The sequence below is a fragment of the Notamacropus eugenii genome, chromosome 6, assembly GCF_028372415.1.
Source record: "Notamacropus eugenii isolate mMacEug1 chromosome 6, mMacEug1.pri_v2, whole genome shotgun sequence".
NCBI lineage: Eukaryota > Metazoa > Chordata > Mammalia > Diprotodontia > Macropodidae > Notamacropus > Notamacropus eugenii.
In genome coordinates, this window is record NC_092877.1 from 337,573,246 (window position 1) to 337,591,886 (window position 18,641).

An 18,641-nucleotide genomic window follows, 5' to 3' on the forward strand; every position below is an offset into this window, starting at 1 on the left:
TCACATAGTTACCACCCTGAGTCAGGCCCTCATCCCTTTCACCTAAACTGTCATTTTTAGAGGCACTAGCCCCCTTATTGCACTCTCTGCCTCAAGCCAAAGCAGTTAAGGCTCCCTGGAAGAGAGACAGGAGGACACATGTGCCAGATGGTCTCCATCACAAGCATCACCTCTCTTCTGACCAGAGCAGAAGCAGTCCAAATAATGAGGACAAGCTTCACTTTGCTATCCATACACTTCTCCAAACACCAGCAAACTTATAGCTGAGGCTGATACTTCTTTGTGACCTAGATGTTTGCTATAAGTATAACAATTATGTGGATTTATACTGATATAAATACTGATTTATTTATTTAACACTTCAAAATATGCACAAGAATTTCATCATTTAGGGAAGTTCCACTGTGGAAATTCTTTCTAGGAACAAAGTAACCCATCTATGACTAGTAGTAGCTAGTAACTAGTAGTAACTAGTAACCCAAGGAGTTACCTAAGGTACAGTAGCTGGAGAAACCTTCCCTCAGAGAGCAAGAAAATCGCAAAAGCAGGTAACTGGACCCTGGTCTTCATGGCTCTGAGCCCAGCACTTTTTCTACTACCCCTAATGTATCTCATTTCAAAAGGGATTTTAAAAAAAATTCTTAAATTGGAAGTGCAGTGTATAGGTGTCAGGGTCTGGAGTCAGGAAGACTCATTTTTGAGAGTTCAAATCTAGCTGTGTGACCCTGGGCAAGTCACTTCACCATGTTTGCCTCAGCTTCCTCATCTGCAAAATGAGCTAGAGAAGGAAATGGCAAACCACTTCAGTGTCTTTGCCAAGAAAACTCCAAATAGAGTCATGGAGAGTTGGACACAATTTGAAAAAAATAACTGAACAATGAAAGATTAGAAGAACATGGTACAAAGATCAAGCATGGCCCCAAAGAAGAGATAGGAGAGGACCCCTTTCCCAACTCCTTTGGCAGAGGTGGGAAGTCTGTGAATTGGGAACATTGCATATGTTTTCAGTTTTTTTGATGCATTTATCAGCTTTGCTTGTTTTTCTTCTTCCTCTTTCTCTTTTAAAAATATCCTTTGTTATGTGTAGTAACTGCAGTTGGGAAAATACAGTGAGAAATTTAGGGAATATAAAAATAAATATCAAAAATGGAAAGAAGGAAGGAAAGTGAGGGGAAAGAAGAAGAGAAAGAAGGAATAAAGGATAGAAAGTAGCGAGGGAAAAGAAGGAGGGAAGGAAGGGGAAGGAAGAAAGAAAAGGTAATGAAGGAGGGAAGGGAGGGAGGAAAGGAAGGAAGAATGGAAGGAAGGAAAGAAGAAGGAAGGAAGAAGGAAAAGATAAAAACCAATCTACAAAAAATAACTGAAACAAACTTGGAATGTGCATTTAGATTTACTTGGCATGATTCCAACATTGTCTTCATTCTTTTTTGTCCTGTTTTATGGGACTATCGATGTTTCCTTCATGCCTGTTGAGGACTGTTACTATAAGGACAGAAAAAGAACCAAATGCCTTTTAGCTAACCCATCCTTCTCAAGTTAATCAATCATACCTTGCTTGTTATAATTATCTTGCAAGTTCCAAGTAGATATACACTTGCAGTTTCCAAATATTTGCATGATTAAAGATGCTTTTCTGGTTTCAATAAAGGACCTAAAATTGTTGAGTCAGAAGTTAAGATTTATGAGAAAGAGTAGTCATGTTTATCTCTTGGCTATCAGAAATAATATCTCTCAATCCAGTAACGAGCAGCATTCTTACCATTCCCGGAGATATGTAGGCTATCACCGCTAATGAAGATGAAGATGTTAAGAAGCATACTGAAATCCTTAAATGTGAAAAGAAGTTGCCAGCCAGGAATATGTTTCATACCCTCCCTTCTTGCGCCCATAAAAAGAAGGAAAGAGCATCCAAATCTGTTAGAGATGTTCACCGTAACACAATGTAGGTGCATCTTGATGAAATTTACCAGACTTGTTTTGCTGAAGAGGAATGTCGGAGTGCTGGGCAATCATTCAAAAGTATCTAGCTTATTCTGCTTCAGTCAAGAAACTGGTTCAATAAAGTAAAATAAATGGGGAGGGGGGAAGAAAGGGGAGTGCCAGCTAAATTCCTGCTAAGGTTTCTTGCAGCTCTACCACTGATGATTTAATTGAGCAGACAGAATGCCCAGTTTAGGTGTCATGGTATAAACATGACCAAAGTCAAATTACTCTGAAAGATGGCTCACCACTTAGAAACACATCTCTTCAACTGAACTGAATAGAACATTTTCATCCTGAAAAGGAAAACAAAAAGCTGATATCCAATATCTATAGGAAATGGACTCAAAAATATGACTGAGTCATTTTCCAATAAATAAGTGTATAAAATATGGACAAATAGCTTTTAAGGGAAGAAATTGAAACTATCAATAACTAAATGAAAAATATTCCAAATCACTAATAATAAAAAAGAATGCAAATTAAAATCTGATGGTTCACATCTTTACACCTTAGACTGGTAAAGATGCTTCAAGTTAGAAGTAGTTTATATTATGGAAGCTATAGATGGATAGGAACATGGTTGGTGCAGTTTGTGAAATGATTCAACCATTATGAAAAACAATTCAGTTATGCAAGAAAAACCACTAAACAGTTCATACCCTTGGACCTAGCAATTGTATGACTAGTTATATGTCTTAAGAGGGTCAAAGACTAAATGAATGAATGAATGAAAAAGCATTTCTTAAGTACTGACTACATACATCAGACATGGGAATAGTTTTCCAAATATGAAAATGAGGCAGCCCTGAAGCAGCTTACTAATGATGCAATCTAATAATGGGAGACAGAAAATACATAGGAGGAATGATCAGTCAAAAGGGATTTGGTTGGAGGAGGCAAAGAGATGATGAGCTGATTGATAAGACACTCAACAGATACACCCCTTTAAGAAATAATAGCACTGCTGATTTAATTAGTGTGCCCAAGTCAAAAAAGGAGGAAGGACTACACATATGGAAGAGTAGAGCGCATAGCATAGCAACATGATGGGGAAGGACATGTATCTAGGTGTTATGTAAAATGAGGTCTGGTCTAGATACAGAATACTCAGATTGAAAGAATTACCCTACTATGGCCAGCAGCCTATTTTGATAATAGATCCACTCTCGTGGCAAAGCAGAAAAGGATAGCAAGTCACGGAGGGATCCTTCCTATTCTTCTAGGAATGTAGCATTTGCTGTTATTCAATCCTTTCAGTCATCTCTGGCCCCATCTGGGGTTTTCCTGGCAAAGACAGTGGAGTTGTTTGCCATTTCTTTCTCCAGCTCATTTCACAGGTGAGGAAACTGAGGCAAATAGGGTTCAGTAACTGTAATGGTAAGGGAATTTGAAGATCTTCCCTGCCTCTTAATTGGACCATATGACCTGCTTTGAGCTCTGGTCCAGTCCACAGCTTGAGTCACAAGGAGCCAGTGGTGGGAGGAGCTTGCCAAATGGGTGGAGCAGGAAGAAAGAGTGAGGTGGAGCTGAGAGAGAGAGAGAGCAGGAAGAGTAGAGCACAGCAGCTAGTATGAGTGAGAGAGGGAGTGATTTTGCCTAAGGGAGCTTATTTATGGGGAGGCCTGACACAGGGAAGGCATGGAGATAGCTGTGTTCCCTTTACTGGTAATGTGGACAAACTTTGTTATCACTATGATAGAATTGACTTTCTGGTATCTGAATAAATATTTTGATTTCATCTTTGAGGAAGAGAGTTTATATTTTGTGGATTTACCCTGTAAATACACATATATATTCATAGAGGATGCTGTGAGTATTGCATTGGCATTACAATGACTTGCCCAGGGTTACATAGATGGTGTCTGAGGTTGGATTCAGATTAAGGTCTTGCTGACTAGAGGCCCAGTGCTCTATCCACTGCAACACCTAGAAGCCCATATAATATATGCCTAGCCACTTAGAAATCATACCTCAGAAACTAATTGTGGGACCTTGAGCAAGTCACTTAACCTCTGCTTGCCTTTCCTTTCTCATCTATAGAATGGGAATAACATTACCAAAAGGTTATTGTGAGAGGAAAAAAACGAGATAACAGCTAAAGCATTTTGTAAATATCAAAGTACTTTATAAATGTTAGTTACTATTCATATTTTCTCACTGGATCTCCTTGAACAATCAGAATATTGGAAAATGGCTGGCTAAGGTTAGCCATCAAAAATGAAATCCTGAACTTTGACTTCATTAACAAAGTGTATAATATTTCCTGATAAATAGCTATTTGACCCCTGTTTCCATGGACTAGAAAGCAAACATACAAGATAGAATTATTGAAGGTCTCCCATCAAAAAAAGAAATGAAGCCAATACTTAGCACCAATTCTACCAAGTAGTACTTCTACCATAATAAAACTAGCTCCCAGAAATCAAACATAATTGAAATGTAATATATATATTATAACTCCAGTACATTTTATCCTGATAAATCTCTACTGTCTGTGCAAGTCTTAGTAGTCTTAGTCTGAAACAAAGAGAACAAGTCTGCTTAATTCTATGCTGGCTTCTGTAGTACCTAAACCTCCCACCTGAGCAGGAATCCAGATATCACTCTACTGAATCTCAGAGAGATTGCTAAGTAAGGCTGCTAAGTGAACAGCTCTTTGGGCATCAATATATCGACTGTATTTTATCCACTTATTAGTGGATAAATTAGACAGAAGACAGTCCCTTACTAGGAAGCTAAGTGTTGAGGATGAACTTGGAGGAGTGAGGATGACCAATGCTGTAGAAAGGCATTCTTCTTTAGGGAAGACTCAAAGAGCGACTCTGGGGAGGGCAAAGGAGGAATTAGGTAGATTTGCATCAAAAAAGATGCATTGCTGTTGTCCTCCTAGGCACAAGGGGGAGAATTGTCTTTTTCTTTCCACTTGATGAATTATAAGTTTCAGAAAAACATGTTCATAAAGTACTGTCCCTTGCAACTCAAGATCTTTCCATCTCTGCATTTCAAATGCAATCCTATAAAGCAGCATCCTTGATGATAATTCATTTGAGTACTTCAAGGATCTCTGATTTTATCAATAGTCCCTCCAATGCTTCAAATCTCAGTCATCTGAAACAGTCATTGGTCTTTAAGAGTTGCTGCAGTTGACAAAAAACAAATCATTTGCCAGCATCCAACACCTGATGAGTTTCTCTGATCTTAGACAGGATGGACCTTGGTCTATAGACATCTGGTCCGCCACAGAGCTCTTACCTGAAACTTTTCCAGCCTTGTAGGTTCTACTCCAGAGGTCCATCATGCTGGCACAGCCATAGAAAACTTTGGGCCATCTCCTTGTCACAGTGAAACGTTCAATGAGGATAGCAGTGGGAAATTCATAATGACAGGAATCAAAAGCTATATTAAATGATAAAACTGAAAAATGCACTCAACTCTAGATTTTATCCATGGAGATCATAACAGAAAACCTTATTGTACCTTATTAATTCATTTCTGAAAAATTACATCTCGTTCCACTATAGTTCATTTTGTTTTACATGGGATAGCACTATCCTCATGAAAAGACAGCAGAATTTGGAGAGTTCTCTGCTGGTCTGGGATCCCAATTTATTTTGTATTTTAAATAAGGTTTAAGGATATTGGCAGGACTGAAACTTGTTTTTAAATTTATTGATTTTTAACTCTAAAACATTTAAGTCCTGGGCCCCTAATAAAATATCTGAGTTGAACCTGAGACTATTTGTTCTATGACCACAGGTGTTGAGAGAGATATCCAGCCGGACTGCACAGTTTCCTGCTGCAGCAAGGCCAGCAAGTCCATTAATCATGATTCCAGTGTGCCAATCTCCTGCCAAGGTAAGGAAGGAAGCAATGGACTGGATATAAAAGCAGGTGAGACCCATTCATCAGTGTTGGTTGGAACATCATGTTGGCCTTTCTGGTTCTCCTTAGCGTGGCCCTGGCCTCAGCTCACCATTCTGGTGAACACTTTGAGGGGTAAGCCTGGAATATCTGCCACGAATAGATCCTTCTTCCTTTCTTTGTCCAATTTACAGGCGTTTCCCATTTGAAATTCTCTCCTTTCTGTTTCTATTTCCTTCTCTATCTCACCTCCCAGGGAGAAGGTGTTCCGAGTAAGCATCCAGGATGAGAAGCAGGTCCACCTGATGCATGTTTTGACTGACAAAGTGGAGGTAAATGGACAAAAAAAGGTGCAACTGTTGGGGTTTTGTCATTCTTACTTTCACATTTTAAATTTACCCTGTGAGTCCTACCTAGAAAAAAATGAAAATGAAACATTATTGGTCACATGCTTTGGAACGGGTAATGAAGACTTTAGAAATAGTCTGTCTTCAGACTTGTTTACAAGACTTACATGATTTTCCTGGTGACATAGTCACTTCATCAGTTACCATTATTAAATTAGGAAAGGATCTGGTCCTGACCTGTGATTTCATCCTTCAAATGGACATTCCCTTCACCTGTTGCAGACCAAGAACTGTCTTTAACTTGGAGTCTTAGAGATAAGCCTGGGACCTGGAGAGATCATATGGCTGCCTATGATCAGACAGCCTGTGCAGCAGAGGCAGTCTGGGTTTTCTTGACTCCAAAGGCCAGCCCTTTCTCTACTAATCCATGAAGTCTCTCATTAGTTGCCAGAATAAAACAGATTTTCAGTAAACTTTAAAACAGTTGACAGAGGCTGTCCACCTGCTTCAGAATTGGTGACAATCATGGGAGATTTTTAATGCAAAATAACCGACTTTCCTCTCAAAGGAGTAAAATGATCTGTTTCAAAGTAACCTGGAAAGCAACCTGGGCTTTTGGCCAGCTTCATCTTGAGCTTCATGTGCCACGTGTCATCACTTGTCTCTGAGTTTCTTTCATCCCAAAGCAAACTATATGAAATTTTGTGGCCTTGGTCTGGGCCCGCTCTGAAAGACAGAAAAGGAGACAAAGCAACAACGTCAGGGAGGATGTTTTCAATACTTGCCTTTGGCTTTGCTCTTGCCCAAATTTCTGTGCTAGTTTTTTTTGAAAGCATCTTCCATAGAATGGAAACTGACATTTTTAATTATATTGATGGTATCATGGGGCCATCAGAGAACAGAAGGTGGTACAATACAAGCCCCCAAAGGGCTGGCGCTGTGCCCCTTTCTGATGAGTACTCAAATCAAAATATTCCAGCAATATTTCAATGTGGTTTAAGAGTGAAAAAAAATGTTTCTTTTCTACCTTTGAGGTAATTTAATACTAGAACTTTGCTCCTGATATGTGCACATCATGCCTGGGTCATGGGGGCTTGATACAGCCTTAAAATAGTGATAGCTAAGGTTTATACAGTCTTTTAAGATTTACAAATGACTTTACAGACATTATCTCATTCAGTTCCCACACTAATCTTGTGAGGTACATTCTGCTATTGTCTCCATTTTACAGATCAGGAAACTGAGGTTAAATAAGATTAAATGACTTTCCCAGGGTCACACAACTAATGCCTGAAGCAGGATTTTAATTCAAGTTGTCCTGCTACCAATTCAAGGGCTTTGTCTACTTGCTGACATATGCATCATCTTCTGTTACATTACAGAATTAATCTCCCATGGAATACAAATTCATCTGGGGCAATAAATGTGTCTTTTGCATTTGTATCGCTGGTGCCCACCACAATGCCAAGCACATGATAAGTACCTTATAAATGGTTTTTGATTGATCCATTGATTGATTAATCTGACTCAATACAAGTTAGAGTAAAGTAATGGTTACATTAAAATGATGGAAACCTAGATTTGGAAGGGACCCTAGAACTCATTAATTCTCATGTCTCATTTAAGCTTGGATCTTCTCTGCAAGATTCCTGACCAATGGTCACCCAACCTCTGCTTGCACGCTTCCAAAAATAAGGACTTCACTATTCAATAGAACCAAATATATTTTTGAAAAACTCTAATTATAGGAGAGTCCTTCCTTACAAAGAACTAAAATTGTCTTCCTTTTCTTTCCATCCATTAGTCGTAGCTCTGCCCTGTCCAACTATATAGAATAAATTGAATATTCCTTTCATGTGATAGTTCTTCCAAATATTCAGAGCCCGGTCTCATCCTGGGGAAGTAACTTAACTTCTCTGGGTCTCAGTTTCCTCATCTGTAAAATGAGGGGGCTGGATTAAAGTTTCTTTGTGTTACTTTCTAGTACTAAATCTATAATCTTATGTTCATCTCCCTTCAGTCTTTTCTTCTGAAGATTAAACGTTAGTCAGCCAGCTAAATTTAGCACCTAGTATGTTCCAGACACTGTGCTAAACACTAGGAATACCAAAAATGGCAGACAATTCCTGCTCTCTGGTAGGTCACAATCTAATTGGAAAGAAAACTAGCCAACAACTATATTCAAACAAGCTGTGTACAACACAAACAAGAAACAAATAGCAGAAGAAAGGTATTAGAATTAAGAGGGATTGAGGAAAGCTTCCTATAGAAGGTGGGATTGTAGCTGGAACTTGAAGGATGCTAGAGAAGCCAAAGAAGGGATGAGAAAGAAGCATATTCCAAGACAAAGGGAACCAGCGGTGAAAATGCCTGGAGTGCTTTGATCGAGGAACTGGTAAGGAGGCCAGTCTTCCTGGATTAGAAAGTCCATGATGGCATGCAAGGTGTAAGAAGACTGGAAAGGTGGAGTGTGGAGAGGGCTAAGTTATGAAGGACTTCAAGTACCAAACAGAGGAGTTTGTACCGGATCCTGGAGTTAATAGGGAGCCACTAGTATTTATTGAATAGGGACAGAGATGGGAAGGAAAGGGATGACATTGTCATACTTGAGCTTTAGGAGAATTTACTTTGGCAGCTGAATGGAAGATGTACGGGAGTAGGGAGAGACTTGGGGAGAGAAGATCCAAGTAGTAGATTATTACAGTAGTTCAGGCATGAAGACATAAAGGCCTGCACCAAGATGATGGCAGTATCAAAGGAAAGAGGGGGCATACTCAAGAAATGTGGCAAAAGTGATATCAACAGGTCTCAGCAACATATTGGGGGGTAATCAACAGGGAGGGATCAAGCATGACGTCTAGGTTTGCCAGCCTGGGAGACTGGAAAGACGGTGGTGCCCTTAGTAGTAAGAGGAAAAACTAGAAGGGGGTGGACTTGGGAAAATGAGTTCAATTTTGGACATAATGCATTTTAGGTATCTTCATGATATCCATTTAACTGTCTAATAGACAGTTCCTCATGACCTGGTTCCCAAAAATCTTCCTTCTGTTCTCTGTCCTTTCTTTGTATGTGCTCCAATTTTTCAATGTCCCTTTAAAAGCATGAATGAATTCATATGAATGAATGAATGAATGTATGAATGAATGAATGAATGAATGAAACATTTATTAAGCATTCACTATATGCTTACTGCACTAAGCACCAGGCATTCCAAAGAAAAGTAAGACAGTCTCTTCTATCAAAGAGATCATATTTGAATGAGAGAGATAACATGTCTGGAAGGCTCCAGCTTCAATTTCCTACCTAGAAAATCCTAAGGTACCCAGAACTTAACAGTGTCCAATGAATGCAGAAAATGGGAAGACTATTAGTTCCTTCATTTTAGAAATGGGATTTCAATTGTATTTACTTTTATTCGGTAGCCTTGGGACACTGTTCACTGTATCACCACCCAAATGTTCACACAGACTATTTTTGCTTGATCTGTGATAGAGCATTGCAAGTTCATATTGGTCTGATCAGCCCCACTTAGACACACTGAAACTTGACTTTAGCATAGTGATGTCATCTTAGTCCTTTCTGAGAATGAAGGACAACTATTGTATCACCAATCATAGGATTGATCATCACAGATTAGAATGATTCTAGCCACATATTTGGCATCTTCAATACATTTTCTATATTTTGACCCTTTTTTCAGGTTGATTTCTGGAAACCAGATTCAGTCTCACAAATAAGACCAGAAAGCAAGACTGACTTCCGTGTTAAAGCTGACCAAGTTGCCGAGGTTGAACATTTCCTGGAAGAGAATGGACTAACTCATGAGTGAGTTCATTTTTCAAAATGAATAAATTTTTAATTATATTCTAAAGTCATATATATATGTGTATATACATGTATATACACACACAATATATATATGTATACATATATATATTTAAATGGGTTCACATACATAGTCTTGGTACTTAACTATCAATTCCATAAAGGCAGACTCTTTGCTTTATTCACCTTTATATGTGCTTAAGAGCCACCCTCTTTAGGAAGCCCCTGACCACCCTCTCTAGCTGCTAGTGCCTTGCTCACACACCCTTCCTCATTCTGCAAACAAAGAAACCAAGGTCCAGGAATTTTAACTGACTTGCCCATGGTCATACAACTAACCAATGACAGAAATGGAAATTGAACCCAGGTCCTCTCTTGTAGGGTCAGTGTGCAGTCCATTTTACTGCACAGTTGCCAATTTCTATCTGATTATTCTTTTTGAAAAAAAAATTAGTATTTTTCTCCAATTACTTGTAAAAACAATTTTTAACATTCATTTTTAAAACTTTGAGTTGCAAATTCTCTCCCTTCCCCCCTCTTCGGTTCCCCAAATGAGAAAGCAAGCAATTCAATATAGGTTGTGTATGTGCAGTCATGCAAAATATTTCCATATTAGTTATATCGTGAAAGAAAACACAGACCCCAAAAAAACTTCAAGAAAAATAAAGCAAGTAAAAAAGTATACTTCAATCTGTATGCAGACACCATCAGTTCCTTCTCTGGGGATGGATAGGATTTTTCATCGTAAGTCCTTCAGAGTTGTCTTAAGTCGTAATAGTTTTGAAAATAGTTGTCATTCACAGCTGATCATCTTAACAATATTGCTGTTACTTTGTACACAGTACATTTCACTTAGCGTCAGCTTATGAGTTTCCAGATTTTTCTGAGAGCATCCTACTCATCATTTCTTATAGCACAGTAGTATTCCTTCACAATCACATATAACAATTTATTCAACCATCCCCTAATTAATGGGCATTCCCTCAACTTCCTGTTCGATGACCCAAGAAAAGAGTTGCTATAAATATTTTGTACATACATGTCTTTTTCCTTTTTGTTTTTTATCTCTTTTAGGATACAGAACCAGTAGTAGCACTGCCAGGTCAAAGGGAATGCTGGGTTTTTAGCCTTTTGAACAAAGTTCCAAATTGCTCTAAAGAATGGTTGAATCAGTTCACAACTCCATCATTAGTGCATTAATGTCTCATTTTTTCCATGTTTCCTCCAACTTTTGTCATTTTCTCTTTCTTTCCTATCAGCCAATCTAATAAGTATGAGGTAGTACCTCAGAGTTGTTTCAAACTGCATTTTTCCAATGAATAGTGATTTACATAATTTTCTCATATGGCTATAGATAGCTTTGATGACTTCATCTGAAAACTGTCATATGTCTTGATCATTCATCAATTGGGGAATGGTTCCTATTTTTTTTATAAATTTGAGTCAGTTCTCTATGTATTTGAGAAATTATACCTTTATAAAAGAAACTTGCATAATTTTTTTTTCACAGCTATGATAGCTAAATGTATTTCCTTCCATGTTATTCCCTTGTTTATTCTGCTCTCTTTCTCCTTTCACCCTCTCTCCTCAAAAGTGTTTTGCTTCTGACTACCCTTCCCCCAATCTGTCCTCCCTTCTAACACCTCCTCTCCTTCTCTCATCCCCTCCCTCTCCTACTTTCCTGTAGGGTAAGATAGATTTATATACCCAATCTAGTGTGTATGTTATCCCTTCTTTGAGCCAACTCTGAGAATAAGGTTCACTCACTCCCCCCACCTCCACCATTATCTTCTCCACTATTAAAGTTTTTTTGTTGCCTCTTTTATATGAGATAGTTTCCCCCAGTCTACTCCTCCCTATCCCTTTCTTCCAGTGTATTCATCTTTCTCTCCTCTTAATTTTTTAAGATATATCATCCCTTCATAGTCAATTCACATTTATGCCCTCTGTCTATATATACTCATAACTGCCCTAAAAATGAGAAAGTTTTTATGAGTTACAAGTAGCATCTTCCCATGTAGGAATATAAACAGTTTAACCTTATTAAGTCCCTTATGATTACTCTTTCCTGTTTACCTTTTCATGCTTCTCTTGAGTCTTGTATTTGAAAGTCAGATTTTCTATTCAGCTCTCATCTTTTCATCATAGTCTTCTATTTCATTGAACATCCATTTTTCTTCTGAAAGATAATACTCAGTTTTTCTGGGTAGGTGATTCTTGGTTGTAATTCTAACTCGTTTGTCCTCTGAAATATCATATTCCAAGCCATCCAATCCTTTAATGTAGAAACTGCTAAATCTTGTGTTATCCTGACTGTGGCTCCATGATACTTGCATTGTTTCTTTCTAGCTGCTTACAATGTTCTCTTCTTGACCTGGGAACATCTCTGATGTTTTCATTTTGGGATTTCTCTCAGGAGGTGATCAGTGGATTATTTCAATTTCTATTTTATCCTCTGATTCTAGAATATCATGGTAGTTTTCCATGATAATTTCTTGAAAGATAGTGTCTAGAATCTTTTTTTACCATGTATTTCAGGTAGTCCAGTAATTTTTAATTATCTCTCCTCGATCTATTCTCTAGGTCAGTTGTTTTTCCAATGAGTGAGTTATCATTGTCTTCTATTTTTTTATTCTTTTAGTTTAGTTTTATTGTTTCTTGATTCCTCATGAATTCATTAGCTTCTATCTGCAAAATTTTAATTGTTAAGGAATTATTTTATTCAGTGAGCTTTTGGACCTCCTTTTCCATTTGTCCAAGTCTACTTTTTAAGGAGTCTTTTTCTTCAGTGAATTTTTCTACCTCTTTTTCCAATTTGCCAATTCTGTTTTTCAAGGCATTCTTCTCTTCACTGGCTTTTTTGTACCTCTTTTACCATTTGGCCAAGTCTGTTTTTTAAGGTATTATTTCCTTCAGTATCTTTTGTGTCCCCTTTACCAAACTGTTAGCTCTTTTTTCATGATTTTCTTGCATTATTCTCATTTATCTCCCCAATTTTCATTCTATCTCTCGTACTTGATTTTCAAAATCTTTTTTGAGCTCTTCCATGACCTGAGATCAATTCATATTTTTTAGGAGACTTTCAATGTTGGAGCTTTGACCTTGTTGTTATCTATTAAGTATGTGAGTTTTGATCTTCCTTGTTACCATAGTAATTTTCTATGTTCAGTTTTTTTCTGTTGTTTTCTCATTTTTACTCTGCTTCCAGGCTGGAGGGCACATTGTTCCAAGCTTCAGGGATTTTGTGCAGCTATTTTCAGAGATATTTCTAGGGAACTGTAAGTTTTTAGCTCTTCCAAGGTGGTATGATGTAAGGAGAGGTATTTACTATTCTCCTGATCTGTGCTGTGGTCTATGAGCCACCACAAGCATTCTTTTCTGCCTTCAGACTGTGACAAGCATCCCCATCATCCTGAAGCAAAAATACTATTGATGTCTGTCTTTATAATATATTGAAAAAACTTCACCATACACCAATATCTCATGAAGAAATTTCATTTCAATTTGTCAGACTTTTATAATTTACCTACTTTGTTCAAGGCACTGGGGGTGCAAATTGGGAAATGATCTAGCCTTTTGTCCTAAAGGAATTCACAAATACATGGAGACTGAGAAGGGAGGTAACAAAGGGGAAGACCTGAGAAGGGCTGGTCATCCAGTTTGTCTTGAATATAGAATGCATGAAAGACAGGAATGTGAAATACAACTGGAAAGGAAGGTTGGAGTTATATCCCAGAGAGTTTTAAAAAACAGATTGAGGATTGGTACTTCATTTTAAAGGAATAAGGAGTCATGGAAGATTATTGACTGAGGGAGTAATATGGTCAGACATAAATTAGGAAGAGATATTATTTTCTCTCTTATTCATTGATTTATAGTAATTAGTCAATTGAAAAGTATTTATTAAGCACATACTATGTGCCAATCATTGTACTAAGTATTTGGGACACAAATACAAAATTGAATACAATCCCATCTCTCACAGAACTCACATTCTAATGAAGGAAGGCAACACATATAGGAAATTTCAGGTGCAAATACCCTAAAGACCACTGAGTCTTAGGCTACAACAACAAATCAAATGGTACTGTATCTTCTTTAGGGTCATTTCAATAATTAAAACCATATCCACTATTTAACAATTCCAAGGATTCTAGTGGTAAGAACTTCCTTTTCTAGATCTCTTAGTGGTGGGGCAGTTGAGGAGGCACTGGACACAGCACCTGCAGAAGTGCTTGCCAGGTCCCATTTCCATAAGGTTGCTTTCCTGGACACAGGGGTGTGCTGGAGGCAGCTTGTGTCAGCTCAGAAGAGTCAACTGTTCAATTTTCAGTGTGAGCACTTTATGCCTTGGAAATCAACAGTGCTACAAATTGTGGCTTAATTTACTGTTTTGTTCATTGTCTAGACTTAGGAAAGAGGAGAAAAATTAGGCACATTAAACTTAAAAGTGTGTCATGCATCCATTTTTTGTGTGAAAAGACAGTTGCTAAACATTTAACAGTACACTCCTACCTAGATGTGACCAATGGAAATTAAGTCTAATAGTATTTCTGCTTCTGTGAAATATTAGAATTGCTCCCTTTTCACATCTCTTTAATGATATTATAACTATATTGTAAAGTATTCTGCAGATATATTTGATTATAGAACAATTATTCCAAACACATATTTTAAGGGATACAATTGAAACTATAATAGTTTAACTCTAGTGCTATGTCTCTCACAGCTTAGGTTTCTGCTTCTGCCTGAGGAAAGTATTTAAAAGGACATTTTAAGTCTTTTTTAAAACCAAAAAATTTGACTGTGTTGAAAATGTCATATAATCTGATGTTGACCATCTGCATTGAGAGTTATTAACCTTAACCTTAGCCTTGACCTCAGTCACCCCCTGGCTATTTGGGGAGGGTCATAGGCCCCATCTCAGAATATGACTTTTAAATAATTGAAGGAAATGCTAAATTCTAGTTAGAGGTTAAGGAAAGTGAAGAAGTAATCTTTTTTTTTCCACTCAAGTTCACAGACCACCTAATGTTTTTCCCTGGATCCCTTGCACCCAAGTCAAGAACCCCTGATCCACACTTATGGACCATGAAGCTAAACTTTTGGGCCTTGATGCCCTCATTTAAAATCTAACAGTTCTGTTGGTGAATTGTTTAATTGTTTAAGGAAAACAGAAGAAAATTAATGACCACAGGATAATTTCAGCAGCCTGGCTCATGGCCTAGTTCTATTTTTATTACTCAGATAGTAAGAGGACCAAGTGGCTGTATTCTCACATCAATCTCCCTTTATGAGCTAGGCACATCACCATCTTTTAGTGGCAACCTTTCATGGGAGGTTGTCAGTGTGTTATCTCTCCTCCAACTCAGTGAGATCCCCAAGAGGGAAGACCTTGCTAAGTTCAATTTCCATGTGCTCATGCTTAGCAGATTTTCTGTACATGGCATTCTAAGTATTAAATAATAATTAAGTCCCTTGAAAATCCCCAAGAAGCAGGCCTGCAATATGTCTGCAAGTATTCTAAGGAGCCCCTGTGCATTCCATGATAGCCCCACATGGCAATACTAAATTAGCACCTTGACGATTCTTTGTCCCCAAGAATTTATGTTTGTGTGCCTACATACTAGCAGCCAATTCATGCAAGTAATAATAACCGACCATTTTAGACCAGATGGTAAGGCTTACAAAGTGCTTTTATAAGCAATATTTTTTTTGAGTCCCACAATAATCCTATGAAGCTGGTGAAGCTATGAAACCCATTTTGGAGAGGCAGTTACGTGGTGCTGTGGATAGAGTGCTGGACCTGGAGTCAGGAAGACCCAAGTTCAGATCCAATCTCATACATTTACTAGTGATATAATCCTAGGCAACTCATTTCTCTTTCTCTCTTAAAATGAAATAATAATAGCACCTATCTTCCAGGATGATACGATTTATAAAGTGTTTCGAAACCTTAGAGCATTATATGGATGCTAGCTTATTATTACAGATGAGAAACAGGTTTAGATGGCCTAAGTGTCTGTGGCCAAATAATCACTAACTATTAGAGGCCAAATTCAAAGCCAGATCTGTCCTACATTCTCAGACTACAACTCACCACCTTAGGTTTTATGACAGAGTGACCAATTTTTTAATGGCATCGTTCAAGAAGCATTTATTAAGTGCTTACAGTATATCAGAAACTGTGTCAAGAATTGGAGGTTAAAAGAAAGGCAAAAGTCCTGTCCTTGCTTCAAGGAACTCACATGCTAATGGAGGATACCATAGGCAAAAGATATATGCAGAGCTGATGGAAAGCAACCTCTGAGAGACTGAGTTTGATATTGCTGATATGTGCATATCTGCTTCCTTTAAAAGTACCAGATTACCCTAAAGCCTGTGGGCCAGATTCTTAAATCTCTAGCACAATTGCTACTTATCTTTTTTGAAAGCATATTTTTACATTCTTTTCATTGCTTAGGTGAAGATAAAATAAGAATAAATAATATATATTCATATGTTAACATGTAAATAATAATAACACAAGTGTAAGTTTCTTCAGAGTTGGGGCTTTCATTTTTGTCTTTGTGTCTCTAGTGTCCAGTGTAGCACCTGACACGTAGCAGACACTCAAGAGTTGCATGGAAATACGTTGGATAAATTAGGAATGTGAGAGGTTGAGCCTCCACTAAACCAACTTCTCCTAAACTGCTTCACTTTTGCATAGGGAAGGAGACTTCATTACCACCTTACAATGGAGTAAAAGAGTTGGTTATTCACGTTTTCCTCTGAAATAATCCTGTTTTTTTTTTTCTCCCAGACATGAATGAGAGCCTTCCTCACTTGTTAGGTAGTGATCTCAAGGGAGGAGCAAACTCTTTTTATGACGATCTCTATTCACACAGGAAGGTATTCGAACCCCAAGGTTCTGAGGGGCAACATGGTAGACAGAGTCCTGGATTTGGACTTGGATTTTTCTCTTCTCTGAAGAGAAAAAAATTTACTTGCTGTGTGATGTGCATATCAGGCTCGGGTTTTTTCCTCAGTAAAATGGGAATAATAACAAGATCTACCTCTGAGAGTTGGGAGGCTCAAATAAAGGTAGTGCACCATTTGAAAACTTAAAAAAGTGATCCTTAATCTTTTTGTGTGTATCTTGGACCACTTGGGCAGTCTGGTGAAACCTATGAACTCCTCGGAATAATGTCATTAAATTCAGAAAATAAAATACATAGAATTATGCATGCTACCAAATATATTGAAACATGGTTATCCAAATTTATTTTAAAACAAGTTCATGGACACCTAGCTTAAGAACCCCTGCTCAAAATGCTATATGAATGTGAGCTATTAGTCTACTAAGATTGCCTATGTACAAACTGTCCTTTGAACCGGACCAAATAACAGACTCCAGTAAAAGAAATGAAAGAGTCACCTCTCCTTCAACCTCAAGGTTACATCCCCCAGCTCATTGGGTTTCCCATTCTAACTGGCTTACCTTGAAAAAAGAAAAAAGTAATAAACAACAGCTTGGTGGCCACTACAAAAAGAGCATATAAAAAGAAGAAAACAGAGAACACAAGCTCCTTTACACTGGACCTGGAAGGAGGTTCTTATTCTGAGACACTGTTTTAATCTACTAAGATAAAGGCTTGTTACTCAGCAGTATTTTATAATAGAGAAGAACTAATGCTCTACAGTAAACCTAATAACATCAAATAATCATTTAAGCTAAGAAAGCTCTTCTGAGGTCACTCCTTGGTCCTCAGACAATGTCAATTTTATAACTACTGTAAATAGGTCAGGGTGCTACATGCTGGGGGTTATACGGCATTTAGATGCCCTCCAAGTCCTTACAGTCTAACAGAGAGAAATGTCACAAGACACTACAATGCCAAAGAATGAGGCTCGAGTGTCTAAAGACCTAAAAGAATATACTCTGCAAGGCTGAGAAGGTTATTTCCAACTAGGAGGAAGCAAAAGTGGGCTTGACGTTTAAAACACATTCCAAACGTCTAGTGAGTCTCTTACCACCGGGCAGTATCCTGTACTTAATTAGCATACCCTCTGTTTCATCATCCAGAAGAAATGGTCATTATTTTGACCTCCTAAGTTTTCTACAATGAACAAAAAACTGGATGGCACAATGGAGCAGATATTGTGGGAGCAGGAAACCTTTGCAAGGCCATTATCCTTCTTTGGGTATGACCTATAGCCACTTGCAGTTCTACAGATGAGAAAACTGAAATTCAAAAGTGACATGTCCAGGATCATAAAGTGACAAAACAGTGAATGTTAAAGGTGTTCGTGTTAAAGATTAAATGTTAAACACAAGTCTTTCTGTTGTCAAGCCCATCACACTAACGTCTATGGTCTATTGCCACTTGTACATCTGTTCCTTTCAATCTACCAGGCATGTCACTAGAATAAAGGAGCTTGCAAATTTGGGCAAGGATTGCTCTTTATAAAAACATAGTGGCTGATACCCCAAACCTCTCCTTTCATTTTCTCCCTCTCCCTCTCCTAATTCTCCTCCCTCTGTCTCTTCCTCTTCCTTTTCTTCTTTCTCTTCTTCTCCCTCTCTTTCCCCCTTCTCTTTCATTCCCCACATTTCTCTTACCTTCTCTTCTCTTCTCCTCTCTC

The 18,641-nt window shown here is 38.0% G+C and overlaps 1 protein-coding gene across 1 annotated transcript in view; it reads left to right on the plus strand.

The window, feature by feature from the left end:
* Positions 1-5,780: 5,780 nt before the first annotated feature.
* CPB1 (carboxypeptidase B1) overlaps positions 5,781-18,641 on the plus strand; it is a 46,214-nt gene continuing 33,353 nt past the window's right edge. The window contains exons 1-3 of the mRNA XM_072618249.1: positions 5,781-5,979; positions 6,101-6,176; positions 9,892-10,016. Coding sequence (XP_072474350.1) covers positions 5,909-5,979; positions 6,101-6,176; positions 9,892-10,016 — 272 coding nt within the window. The 5' untranslated portion in view covers positions 5,781-5,908. The remainder of the gene's footprint in view (positions 5,980-6,100; positions 6,177-9,891; positions 10,017-18,641) is intronic.